The 14,535-nt window shown below is 36.4% G+C and overlaps 2 protein-coding genes across 2 annotated transcripts; both read right to left on the bottom strand.

The window, feature by feature from the left end:
* Positions 1–1,187: 1,187 nt before the first annotated feature.
* On the bottom strand, positions 1,188–10,659 carry LOC114034047 (olfactory receptor 508-like). Its single transcript, XM_027849665.1, has 2 exons — positions 10,615–10,659; positions 1,188–2,159 (listed from the first exon to the last, which is right to left on the bottom strand). Exons 1-2 carry the CDS (start codon positions 10,657–10,659, stop codon positions 1,188–1,190), a joined length of 1,017 nt encoding a protein of 338 aa, XP_027705466.1.
* A 1,478-nt stretch (positions 10,660–12,137) lies between these two features.
* LOC114034063 (olfactory receptor 508-like) lies at positions 12,138–13,064 on the bottom strand (the record flags this gene model as incomplete). The annotated part of the gene is made up of 1 exon (XM_027849679.1): positions 12,138–13,064. A coding segment is annotated over exon 1 (927 nt), but the record flags the coding sequence as incomplete, so codon positions are not given.
* Between the last annotated feature and the right edge of the window lie 1,471 nt (positions 13,065–14,535).

Raw genomic sequence — 14,535 nt, 5'->3', positions numbered from 1 at the left:
TCAACAAGAATTCTAAGTGCTTACTATATGCCAGGCTCTATACTATAACTTAGAATATAAAGAAAAGCAAAAATCAGTCCCTGCTTTTTAGGAACTCACATTCTGCTGTGAGAGACATCATGTAAATAACCATGTGCATACACATCAGAGACAAAGTTGAGGGAAGATCATCTTAGACAGGAAGGTACTTCTTGCAGAAAGTGGGCATTGAACTGTCTTGAAGAAAGCTAAGTGGCAGAGATGGGGCAGCAAAGTATCTCAGGCCTGTGAGATAGGCAATATAAAGACACAGAAGATGGAGTATCATGTGTGGGGAAAGGCAAATAGTCCAGCCTAACTAGATTGGACAAGGCATGGATGGGATTAAAGTGTAAGGCTGAAAAAGTAGAAAGGGGTCATGTTATGGAGATTTTTGTTTTATAAATGATTCTTTATTGTTATCTTTTGCTTTTCATGAACAAAGTTTTTTTAATATCTCTCCTTCCTCACCCCTATTGAAGAGCTGTCCCGTAGGAAAAAAGATACATTTTTTTAAGTGTATTAGGCCACAAATGTAGTCATTGATGAAAGGAAATTCCCTGCATAGACCAAAATATTTATAACACCACTTTTGTGGTAGCAAAGAACTAGAAACAAAGTAGATGGCCAGTGATTGAGGAAAGGCTAAACAAGTTGTGGCACACCAATGTAATGGAATATTAATGTGCTGTAAAAAAAAAACAACAAATATGATTAATACAGAAAAATAGGAAATATTTGCATGATCTGTTACAGAATAATGATAGCAAAGCCAAGAACACAGCACAAACAGTGTTTATAGCTACATAAATGGAAAGAACAACCCCACAAATCAATAGATAATGAGTATTATAAAATTCCAAAAAACAATTATGGTTCCAAAGGAGTAGTGAGAAGACACGTCTCCATACTCCTTTGCAGAGGCGGGAAATCCATGATTGTAGAACATCACATGTATTTCCAAACTTTTGCAATCAACCTTTAAATTCCCAAATTGAACCCATCAACCTGAAAATATACCTTTTCAAAAGCCCATTAATTTGCATCACTTAATCATAACCATTATATATGTTAAAATATTAGATCCTTGTTAAAATAAAAGTTTTATTTTTGTCCTTGTATCCCCAAACATATACAGTACCTGGGACATAGGATGTACTTAATAATATTTATTCAGTTGAATTCATGAAAAAAAGATGTTTCCTACTCATGAATTTTCTCAGGGCCCCTTTTACTTCATTGTTCCTTAGACTGTAGATCACAGGGTTCAACATGGGGATAATTACAATGTAGAAAACAGACACCACTTTATTCTCATCTGTTGAGTAGCTGGACTTAGGCAACACATAAATGAATGTAATGGTGCCATAGAACAAAGTGACTGCTGTGAGGTGAGAGGTACAAGTTGAGAATGCTTTGGATCTCCCTTCAGTGGAACTTATCTTCAGGACAGAGAAGAGAATGTATATATAAGAGATCAGGATAGTTAACACTGTGATCACAATCACTAGCCCAGTAGAGGCAGCGGGAAGAATATCAGCAAGATTATCTTGGGAGTAGGAAAGCTTCAAAAGTGGTGAATAATCACAAAAAAAGTGATTGATCTCGTTGGGTCCACAGAAGTACCGATTTAATAAGCAACAAGTAACAATCCAAGTATTTACACAGCCACCTAGGTAGGATGTGATGAGTAAAAGAGTGCAGAGCCTAGTAGACATGTTGGTGGAGTAGAGTAGGGGTCTACAGATGGCCACATAGCGATCATAGGCCATCACAGCCAACAGGAAGCACTCAGCCATCCCAAAGGTGCCTCCACAGAACATCTGAGCCACACAGCCTTCCAGAGGGATTGTGATTTTGTCCACAAGGAAGTTCTTGAGCATAACAGGTGTGACAGTTGAAGAATATGCAGTGTCTACAAAAGCCAAGTGACTGAGGAAAAGGTACATTGGAGTGTGAAGTTGGACACTATTTCTGATCAATAAGATTATGCTAAGGTTGCCAATTAAAGTGACAGCATAGACACCCAGAAATATCACAAAGAGGATGACACGAAGGGTTGGATCATCTGTTAGCCCCAAAATAATGAATTCTGTCACAGCAGTGCAATTATTGCCAGACACCTGTCTTGGGAAAAGAGCCTATTAGAAGTAAAGGAGATTAAAATTAAATAGAGGACTAAGATTTGGATATTTCTATCGATGTATTCTGGACACATTTACTGACCATCTCTTCCATGCTCATTCTATTATCTTACTTCAATATTTTATTCCAAGGCACCTCAGCAGGGTGCCCACAAGCAAAGCAGAAATGAATAAAATTGTTTCCTCCAAATTTTTCCCTATAAGTTAACAATATAATTTGCCAAATTTGTCTTTTTAACAAGTGGAAAAAACCCATAAGAGTATAGAGGATATTTGAATTCCCAAAATAGGAACATTCCTTCAATATATGCAGAGACTATATCCAAACATGTAAATGGTATTCTGCCAACTAACCCCCATTGTTTATCCCTTCCAAAGAAACTGAGTCTGCTTTGTGATTCCTGATCTCTCATAGGATCATTTTCCACATCTGAAAATGTTATCCACATCATGCTAATTGAATATGAGGAAATTCCTAGTTTCCAAGATGATCCTTGTACTCTAAAATCACATGACAGAAGGATTGGGGAATCTGGATTCTAAGTGTTCTCATTGCATTTTGCTCCTAGAATTTGGTATTACTGCAAAGGGCTTTCTTTAGGCTAGATGATGCTAGCCTGAAGGACTACGGGAAATTTCCCATGGGAACCTCTGCTGTTTCTACATAAAACAATGGGAAGTACTTGCTCACCCTGCTATAACCCTACCCTGTTTACCTGTTGCATCCTTCAATTGCAGATAGCTGGGCAAACTGTGGTATAGGAAATTAGTGGCAATTTTAGGTGCCATAAGAAGTGATGGATAAGACTGCTTTGGAGTAATATGGAAATGCTTTTATTAACTGATGCAGATTGAATTCAGCAGATCTTGAAGAACAATTTATGTGACAACCACAATAATCATGAGAGATGAAACTGCTTTGAAAGATTTGAGAACTTGGACCAAAATAGTGACAAATCACGTCTTGAAAAGGATAATGAGAAAATAATACCTATCACTTCTTGGCAGAGGGGTGATGGACTAGAGGTACAGAATGACACCTGCATTCTCAGACATGGTGAATCTGTTGATTTGTGTTCTTTGACTATACATATCATTTACAAGGGAGGGCTTCTACTGAGTCAGGAAAGGTAGCTAAGTGGGTAGTGATAGACAAGGAGGGAGGGAAAGAACAGCAACATTTGTATTTCAAAATGCAAAAACAAGACAAAAAGGAAGTACAGCTTGAATTGTATAGATACACATATACAGATATGTATATGTATACACACATATGCATATTTTTCCTTTTAAAAAATAAACTACCTTGAAATGTTTGCATTTGTTGATGCTTTGTAAGTTCCAAATAAAAGAAATTATCTTAAATATTACTCTTTCCTGGAATATTCTTATGACTCCCAACTCTGAACTCATTTTTCTTCTCTTCTAGTCCCAGTAAGAAAGAATATAAACTATTAAGATACTGTCCTGCTCAGAAAGAACCTCATTATAACACTTCTGTTGAGGTCTATGGTCCAACTCTTTCTTTGTAAACACTAGAAAAAAGGATGCCTTAAATAGACAGTAATTTGTACAGTACTGAGTGAATTTTTCAATGCCTCCTTAGCCCTTCCCTCTCAATAGAGGACTTTGCACCCCAAAATAAAGGCTGTATCTGTGGACTCCAGGGTCAATCCCTTTACTTATTCCATTGATACCATCCCTCCTATTTCAACCCCAATTTTCCCATTGAAAAATTTCTCTTTAATCTTTTTATCTATGAGCTCCTTCCCTTCTTCCTACAAATGGTCTCAGAGCTGTCTTTCTAAAGCACATGGCTGACCATATCACTTGCACTCAAGCCTTGAACAGATCCCTTATTGCCTTGGGGACAAAATAACAATTTTTCAGCTTGATATTTAGAGTCCTGCTCAATCTGAATCCAGGCTCCCTCTTCAGATTTATTTCACTTTATTCTCAGGCATGTACTCTAAATTTCAGCCCACATGACCTACTGTCTGTTCCTCAGACTCAAAATTCTTCCTCTTTCTCTGTCTATCTGTACAGACCATCCTTCATGTTGGAAAGGCACTACCTCATCTCTTCTTCTTAGAATCTCAAGTTTCCTTTGTGTCTCAGCTAGTGAATCACTAATTATAGGAAGCCTAGTTTCTAAAACTTTTACCCTCCTCATTTTATATTTACTTATCTGTTTAAGTATTTCCTCCCTTCCTCTCTAATAGAATGCAAACTCCTTAAGATTATGAAGTGTTTTGCATTTTTTTCTTTGTAACTGCATACCTAGGACAGGGCCCTGTGCATAGTGGGCACATCAAAATATAAGTTGAATGGAAGGCAACCTCTCACTTTTGAAATCTCTAGCTTCATTTATTTTGGTAACATAATCATAATAATCAGAAAACAGGAATACTAATAACTGAAAGCCACAATTTAAATTTCATAAATTATTTTCCTTCCGCAATTTTTGGAGGAAAATATTGTTATTCTTATCCTGTAGATGAGATGACTAAGGATCACCGAAGTTCAGTCACTTACCCACAATCACACTCATAGCCAGTAAGACCCAGCTCTCCTTTGTGCGTCTAATTCTCTTTTAACCAAATCAGTCAAAAAATATATCAGTGAAACTCCTCCCCCCAAAGCCTCAATGTGAGGGAAAAGTGATCCATGAAACAATTGTACCTATCTATACACAGAGATCTTGATCTGTTTCCTTACCTAACCATATTCTTTCAGGTACTTACTGTTTGTAGTGAGGTTTCAAGATATATGATATAACCTGTGGTAGATCAGAATTTACTTACTATCATGTTGTAATAATGCTCCATGCACATAGTTCAATTCGAAATCTTTGAATTTATATGGCACTACAAAGGACCAGAAACATGAAGACCCAAATCAGGAATGAATGAATGAATGAATGAGAGAGAGAGAGAGATAAAGAGACACAGAGAGATAGAGACAGAGAGACAGAAAGAAAGAGACAGAGAGACAGAGACAATCAGAGATAGAGATAATAAGAGACAAAGACACATGTACAGAAACACAGAAACAGAGACCCAGAGAGAAGAGACAGACAGAAAGACAGAGACAAAGACAGACAGACAGACATAGACACACAGACAAAGAGTTGGAGAGACAGAGATAGAGAAGGAAAAAGAACCAGAGACAGAGAGATGTTATAATTGTAAAATTGAAATCAATACAAAGTCTGGCATGGCTAGAGGAATAGACAGGCCCCCCTTGAAATGAGCTACAAATCAAAAATTATATCTAAGTATTTTTATAGCTAAATCAAGAACAGCAGTGGTACCTACTTATGCAAGAAGATGATAACTTTAGATTCCAAATTATTATCTTTGCATGGCAGCACTGTATTTATGCTGAGTTTAGCAGCATTGAGTTATAACCCCTTGAGCACCTTAATTCTCAATATAGCCTATATCATTAAAAATGCCTTTTGAAATCTACTGGGATTGAGAAAATTACAAACACACAGATGAGTTGTGTGAGAAATTCTCTAAATTCTCAAAGGCCTTCTTTTATTTTCCTTTGTCTATGTTTATCCAGGATTTTGAAAAAGTGAAAAACAAGATTGGATAGCAACATAGCCAAACCAGTATGATCTGTCATGGAAGCTCTCAAAAATTGTTCTGTGATCACCATGTGGCAATTGTGGATGTGACCATGTTGACTAGATATGAAAACTGGTCCCCATAACTTCACCAGGTTCATTTTGGTCAGGCTATGACCCATACTGATTACACATATGCACAATTGAGGTTGAAAACACCATCTATGAAACTAAGTTTAGCAGAAACTGCAGATCCTGGATCAGAGGTACTATTCACAGTGAGGATAATCATCCATGTGCAAAGACAGTATTCACAATCTTTTCAAGGTTCCTGATAAAATTTCTCTGGAGTATAATATATATTTATGATATATGCCAGAGATTTGCCATAAGACAGTTGACATATTCTGTGAGTCAGCTGACAGCCAGAGATAAGGAGATATGGATTATTCACTCTGTGGTCATGGAAGGGAAAAGAGGTTTTGGAGCTTGGTATTGGTCCTTTCTTTTTTTCTTTGATTTCTTTGGGGTATAGACCTAATAGTGGTATTGTTGAATCAATGGGTATGCAGTTTGATACTCCTTTGGTATAGTTCTACATTGCTATCCAGAATGTTTGGATCACTTCACAACATTAGTGTTCCAATTTTCCCACATTCCCTCCAACATTGTCATTTTTTCTTTTCTTTCATAATATTCAGTCTTATAGCTATGAAGTGGTACCTCAGAATTGGTTTAATTTGCATTTCTCTAACCAATTGTGATTTAGAGCATTTTTTTCATGTGACTCTAGATAGCTTTGATTTCTTCCTCTGAAAGCTGCCTGATCATATCCTTGGACCATTTATCAACTGGGGACTGACTCACACTTACAAATTTGATTAAGTTTTCTATATATTTGAAAAATGGGGCCTTCATCAGAGAAATTTGCTTTAAATTTTTTTTCGTTTTTTGCTTTTCCTTCTAATCTTGGCTGCATTGGGTATTTTTATGCAAAAAATTAATTTTGTGTGATAAAAATTATCCATTTTGTGTACCATAATGAAGAGTGGCAACTCAGCCTTGTCATATACTCAACTGCCTCTGCAGATTTAGAAATATGTTACAGTAAATTGGAAGGAAAGCCTTCAGTGAGTATTTTCTCATAATTAGCCTAAGGATGAAATATATTTAATGACTGTGGAATGTAACTTATATCTTGGTGGGCAGTATCCTCAATACAGGTGCTAATAATCATTTTGAATACTTGTTGTGGATTGAGTTCACTGGTAAGAACATAGTCCATTCAGCATTTGTTTTCACAAGTTAGAGAAAAGTTGTTGAACTTTCACCATGCAACATAAAAAAGTTTTTAAAAAAGTTTTACGGAAGTTTTCAAAGAAAACTGAACTCAACATTCAAGTTAACAAAATTATAATAAACTTTACTCAACATTAATATTTTTCCTAGTAAGGGTTTCCATTTGAGTATAAAATAGTAAGTGCCTCAGTTCTTCCACTATATCAGGCCAAACCAGCTCCAGATATTCCTCACATCATTGCCTGGCCATCTCCTCAAGAGCTACCTTGCCACCATACATACCTCCATCATACTCCATTCCACCTGCTCACTTGCCTTATCTGGAACCATAGGGAGAACAGTACTGCTCTTGCTCCTCAAAATGTTTCAGTTTATGCTCCTAAAACTCCACTCACCATCTCTTTGCAATGTTTGTAACAAAAATTAAATCATTTTAAGACTATAGTATGATTTGTTGTCCCCAAAGGTCTGTATGGTTCCTTCTTTTTCAGCTTTAAAGAGTTTTTTAGATGAAAAGTTGTAAGTTCAGTCACTGTTTCTCCAAGCCTCCAACTAGCAAAATTGCCAACATTCCAGACACTGAGTCAGTGGCCTCATCTCTCCACCCAGGTTGCTATGAATCCATGCGCACTTGGCCCTGTGATTGCTCCTACTTTGTTGTGTCTATTATGACTTTTTCTTAGGTGAAAGGACTGTTAGAGAAGGCTGAGACCATGTGAGTTTCAAAAGGTAAGAAGAGTCAAATGCCAGAGGTTTGGATACTGGAGTCCACATGTGAGGGCAGCCTTGCTCTTTGGGTCCTGACTCATGAATGTGTGTGTGAGGTTGGATAAGTACCCCCAAGACAATGTATGAACTGCACAATAATGTAAAGGGAAATTATGAAGAAAAAAGAGAAAGAGACAAATGGTCAGATTTCAAATTATTCTGTGAGGTGACTATGATCAGATTATACAAAGAAGTGATTTCCCAAATAATATCATATTGAGTAAAAGGTTAGAGAGAGTAGAACTACAGTACAGAATAGACAATGCAGAACTACAATCAAAGTCAAGTGTTAAACTAGTTTGAAAAAATTAAAATTACAAAGCAATGGGAAAGGTAATCATTTTTGCAGAGTGCACCATGTCAGGTAGTAGACCTAATAGAAATTTAGGCTGCATTAAGAGAAGAATAGGATCAAAAATCAGGAAGCTGATAATTTGCCTGGATTCTGCCTTGATCAGACCAGATCATGTTCAGGCCTGGCTTCATTTTAGCAAAATATTGAAAATCTGGAGAATAGCTGGAGGAGTGGTGGTCAGTCAACAAGGATTTTAAAGGCCTAGTATATGCCAGGATCTATGCTATTATTTGTAATCAAAGAAAAATAAAAACAACAAAAACAAAAATAAAATAGTCCCTGCTTTTCAGGAGCTCACATTCCATTTGGAGAGACACCATGTAAATAACCAGGTACATACAAATTATAGGCCAAATAGATGGGAGGTCATCTTAGAGAGGAAGTTAAGTCAGGAAAGACTTCTTGAAGAAAGTGGGCATTGAGTTGTCTTGAGGAAATCTCAGGAAACTAGGTGGAAGAGGTGAGGAAGCGAAGCATTTCAGGCTTGTGAGACAATCAGTGTAAAGACACAGAAGATGGAGTGTCATGTGTGTTGAAAGGCAGAGAGTCTGGTAGCTGGATTGTACAATTGCATGAATGGGAGTAAAGTGTAAGATTGTAAAGGTAGGAAGTAGCCAGGTTGAAGAAATTTTTCTTTTTTAAATGATTCTTTATTGATTTCTTTTATTTTTCATGATCTAAATTTCTTCTAACATCTCTCTCTCCTCATCCTTCCCAGAGAGCTATCCAATAGGAGAAAGAAGACATTTTTTTTCAGGTGTATTGTGCCACAAAGGTAGTTATTCATAAAAGGAAATTCCCCATATACACCAAAATATTTATAGCATCAATTTTGTAGTAGTAAAGAACTAGAAACAAAGCAGATGGCTAGTGATTAAGGAAAGGCTGAACAAATTACGTCACATGAACATAATGGAATATTTTTTATTTATTTTATTTTTAATTTATTAAAAAAACAAGCATTTCCATAACAGGTAAAATAAAAAAGATGATTTCACATGAAACTGCAAATCTATTAGTACAACTTGTCATTCCTTTTAAATATTCAATAAAGTTATCCTGTCATTTTTCTTCTTTTTTTTACTTTTTTTCTTCCCTCCCCCCAGATATGGCTACCATTAGACACCAATGGGTATATATATATACATATGTATATGTATGTATATATATGTATGTAAGTATGTATGTAAAATTATTCTGTACATATTTCTATTTATCAGTTATTTTTCTAGATGCAGATAGCATCTTTCTTCATGTGTCCTTTATAGTTAATTTGGGTATTTATAATAGTCAAAGTGACTTATTCACTCAAAGTCATTCTTAAAATAATATTTCTGTTAATGTATATAATGTTCCCTTGGTTCTGCTCATTTCACTCTTCATTATTTTGTGCAAGTCTTTCCATATTTTTCTAAGATCACTGAGCTCATAATCTCTTAGAGCACAGTACCATTATATCATAATCATATACCACAACTTGTTCAGCCATTCACCAATTGATAGACATCTTTTCAATTTCTATTCTTTGCCATCATGGAGAGAGCTGCTATAAACACTTTAGAACATATAGGTTCTTTTCCTTTTCCCTTAATCATCTTTGGAAATAGACCTAGTAGCGATATTGCTGGGTCAAAGTGTATAGACTGTTTAATAATTCTTTGAGCTTAATTCCAAATTGCTCTCCAAAATGGTTGGATTAGTTCACAATTCCATCAACAACGTATCAGTGTCCCAATTTTTCCACATCCCTTCCAACATTTGTTGCTTTCCTCTTCAGTCATTTTAGCTGATCTGGTAGGTATAAAAAGATATCTCAAGGTTGTTTTGATTTGCATTTCTCTAATCAATGATGATTTAAAGCATTTTTGATATGTCTATAAATTGTTTTGATTACTTAATTGGAAAACAGCCTATTTGTATACTTTGACCATTGGGGAATGGCTCATATTCTTATAGATTTGATAAAGTTCTTTGCTATCCCTACCTTTTTTGCATCATCTGAAGCATAATATATTCTACTCCAACCCTCCATTTTAGCTCTGTGTGTATCTCTTATTCTTAAATGTATTTCTTGTGAACATATTGTTGAATTCTGTTTTTAATCAATTCTGCTATCCATTTCCATTTTATGGGCAACTTTATCTTATTCACATTTAAAGTTGTAATTACTATTTGTGAATTTCCCTCCATTTTATTTTTACTCACTATTTTCCTTCTCAGCTTCTCTTTTTTGCCCAATCCCTGTTACCTTATCTTCTCCTCTTACCCTCTTATTCCTTATTTTACCCACTCCTCTAAGAGTTCCTTCCTTATCTTCTCCCCCATCGCTTTCTTAATCTTAAATCCAAATACCTCTACAAAATTTCCTTCCTTATCTTCTCCCCCCATCCTCCTAAATCTTAACTTATATATCCTTCTAAAAATTCCTTCTCTACCCTTTACTCCAGTTTTCTCACCTCTCTACAAGTTCGGAAGACTTCTACGCTCCTGCAGCTGTACATGTTGCTCCCCCTTCAACCCACATGAGAGTATGATTCCAATGTTACTAGCCCTCCACTCCCACCTGCTTCTTCTGTATTAGTTCTTCCTTTCACACCTCATTTTTATGACATAATTGTTCCTTTTAACACTGTTGAATATGAACACAGATCTTCTTTTACACCAAAGTAGCTATCTATGGTTGGGTTCTTTTTCCTTTGCTTATTCATTTTTATTTTTATTTTATTTTATTTTATTTTTAGCAGCTTATTATTATAATCAAGTTTTAATCCTAAATTGTGGATAATGTTGTCTTAGGGCTCAGGTCTTCTCTACTGTTATTTTCAGAATTCTGTTCAGAGGCTCAACCTCAGGGACTCTTCTCCTCCCATAAGGTATAGTTAGTGACCCCAGTCATGCTGTGCTAAAAATGTTTTTGTTCTCTAAGGTACTGGCACTGCACTTGCTGAGCATGTGCTCACTCCTTTTCATCTATAGCCACGGCCTGGGATCACTTCTGTTCAGCACTCCTAGGCCTAGCATCTGGAAACAACCAGAGAAAGGGAGTCCTTCAAGTCTTCCCATATTCAACAATTTGCTGTTCCTTAGATGAAAGTTTATGAGGTAAAAGTTCATGAGGTGAAAGTCCCCGAGGCTATGAGGTAAAAGTTAGTCAGCTGAAATTTCCTGAGGCCTAGTCTGCTTCCTGACCTAGTTGTTCCATGGCCTATTGTTAGTTGATTGAGCACAGTGAGCCTAGAGGTGACTATGCTTCACTCAGGCCAAACCTCAGAGCCTGGAGATCCTGTCTTTTCTGAGGTCCCCTCAAGTTGTCTTTAGGAGGACAGCTCTTTTACCCTTCTATACTTTTGCTGCTCTACATCCATTTCATGGCAATTTTCTGTCCGTTTCTGGAGAAAAGCTCAAGAGCCTGGAAATTTCTGACCTACTCCACCATCTTTCCAGAATGCCTTCAACATAAAGGAAAATTATTGTGTTGTAAAAACCCAACAAACATGATTAATACAGAAAAATAGAAAATATTTACATGATTTGTTACAGAGTAATGATAGAAAAGCCAAGAACACAGCACCGTGACTATAGCAATGTAAATGGAAAGAACAATCCCGACAAATCAATAGACAATGAGTATTATAAAATTCCAAAAAACAATCATGGTTCCAAAGGAGCAGTGAGAAGATACGTATCCATACTCCTTTGCAGAGGTGGGAGGTCCATGTTTGCAGAACATCACATGTATTTTCAGACCTTTGCAATCAACCTTTAAATTCATAAATTTAACCCACCAAAATGAAAATATATTTTTCTAAAACCCATTAATTTGTGTCACTCAATTTTAACCATTATATATATTAAAAGATTAGATCTTTATGAAAAAAAGACATTTTCATTTCTGTTGTTATGTCCCTAAACCTATCACAGTGTCCGGGACATAGTATGTACTTAATAATATTTATTGAGTTGAATTAATGAAAAAAAGATATTTCTTACTCATGAATTTTCTCAGGGCCCCTTTTACTTCATTGTTTCTTAGACTGTAGATCAGGGGATTCAACATGGGTATCATTACAATGTAGAAAACAGACACCACTTTATTCTCATCCGTAGTATACCTGGACTTAGGCATCACATATATGAATGTAATGGTCCTATAGAACAGAGTGACTACTGTGAGGTGGGAGGTACAAGTTGAGAATGCTTTGGATCTCCCCTCAGTGGACCTTATCTTCAGGACAGAGAAGAGGATGTATACATAAGATATTAGGATAATTAACACTGTGATCACAATCACTAACCCAGTACAGGCAGCAGGAAGAATTTCAGAAAAATTATCTTCAGAGTAGGAAAGCTTTAAAAGTGGTGAATAATCACAGAAAAAGTGATTTATCTTATTGGGTCCACAGAAGGACCGGTTCAATAAGCAACCAGTAGCAATCCAAGTATTTACACAGCCACCTAGGTAGGATATGATGAGCAAAAGAGTGCAGAGCCTAGTAGACATGTTGGTAGAGTAGAGTAGGGGTCTACAGATGGCCACATAGCGATCATAGGCCATCACAGCCAACAGGAAGCACTCAGCTGTACCAAAGGTGCCTCCAGAAGACATTTGGGCCACACAGCCTTCCAGAGGGATTGTGATTTTGTCCATAAGGAAGTTCTTGAGCATAACAGGTGTGACAGATGAGGAATATCCCATATCCACAAAAGCCAAGTGGCTGAGGAAAAGGTACATTGGAGTGTGAAGTTGGGAGCTATTTCTGATCAATATGATTATGGTAAGGTTACCAAGTAAGGTGACAGAATAGACACCTACAAATATCACAAAAAGGATGACACGAAGGGTTGGATCATCTGTTAACCCTAAAATTATGAATTCTGTCACAGCAGTGCAATTATTGTCAGACATCTGTCTTGGAAGGGGTGCCTATTAAGCAGAAGAAAAGGAGATTAAAATTAAATAGAGGACTAAGATTTGGATATGTCTATTGGTGTACTCAGGAAACGTTCACTGGCCATCTCTTACATGCTCTTTCTATTATCTTACTCCAATACTTTGCTCCAATGCACCTTGGAAGGGTGCCTATAAGCAAAGTAGAGATGAATAAAATTGTTTCTGCCAAATTTTTTCCTGTGAACTAACAATACTCTATAATTTGCCAATTTTTCCATTTTAACAAGTGAAAAAACCCATAAGGGTATAGAAAATAGCTGAATTCCCAACATAGGAACCTTTCTATGATATGTGCAGACTATATCCAAATGTGTAAATGCTGTTCAGCCAACCAACTACCATTGTTAACCCCTTGCAAAGAAACTGAGTCTGCTTTGTGATTCCTGATGTCTCAAAGGACCACTTTTCACAGATGAAGATGTTATCTGCCTCATGCTAATTGACTATGAGGAAAGTCCTAGTTTCAAAGATGATCCTTGTGCCCCAAAAGCACAAAGAGAAGGAATGGGGAATCTGGATTCTAAGTCTTCTCATGGTATTTTGCTCCTACAACTCGGTATTACTGCAAAAGGTTATCATTAGACTAGATATTGCTAGCCTGAAGGACTATGGGAAATTTCCCATGGGAACCTCTGCTGTTTCTATGTAAAACAATGGGAAGCACTTGCTCACCCTGCTATAACCCTATTCTGTTTATTTGTTGCATCCTTCAATTGCAGAATAGCTGAGCAAACTGTAATGTAGGAAATTAGTGACAATTTTAGGTGCCATAAGAAGTGATGGCTATGACTGCTTTGGAGTAATATGGAAATGCTTTTATTAACTGATGCAGAGTGAACTCAGCAGATCTTGAAGAGCAATTTATGTGATGACTATAACAATCGTGAGAGAGGAAACTACTTTCAAAGACCTGAGAACTTGGACCAAAATAGTGACAAATCACTTCCTGAAAAGAATAATGAGAAAGTAATACCTATCACTTCTTGGCAGAGAGGTGATGGACTAGAGGTACAGAATGACACCTGCATTCTCAGACATGGGGAGTCTGTTGATTTGTGTTCTTTGACTATACATATCACTTACAAGGGACGGCTTCTACTGAGTCAGGAGAGGTAGCTAAGTGAGTAGTGATAGAAAACAAGGGAGGGAAGGAACAACAACATTTGCATTCCAAAATGAAAAAAAAAGACACAAGGGAGGTACAACTGGAATTATATATATACATATATATATACATACACATCCATATATATACACATACATACATATACATATGTATAATTTTTCCTTTAAAAACTGAACTACCTTGAAATGTTTGCATTTCTTGATGCTTTGCAAGTTCCAAATAAAAGAAATTATCTTAAATATTACTCTTTCCTGGAATGTTCTTATTACTCTCAACTCTGAACTCATTTTTCTTCTCTTC

This window comes from Vombatus ursinus, unplaced genomic scaffold, assembly GCF_900497805.2.
Source record: "Vombatus ursinus unplaced genomic scaffold, bare-nosed wombat genome assembly UNPS02007855.1, whole genome shotgun sequence".
Classification (NCBI taxonomy): domain Eukaryota; kingdom Metazoa; phylum Chordata; class Mammalia; order Diprotodontia; family Vombatidae; genus Vombatus; species Vombatus ursinus.
Note: the sequence above shows the minus strand (reverse complement) of the source record. Positions and strands in the feature narration are given on the sequence as shown.

Bases quoted from the DNA above. Each gene is read 5' to 3' on its own strand.
- LOC114034047 (XM_027849665.1), bottom strand. From the start codon at position 10,659: ATGTACAGCTGCAGGAGCGTAGAAGTCTTCCGAACTTGTAGAGAG. The intron at 2,160-10,614 runs GTGAGAAAACTG...TACTTCTAATAG, and splicing joins TCTTCCGAACTTGTAGAGAG to GCTCTTTTCCCAAGACAGGT.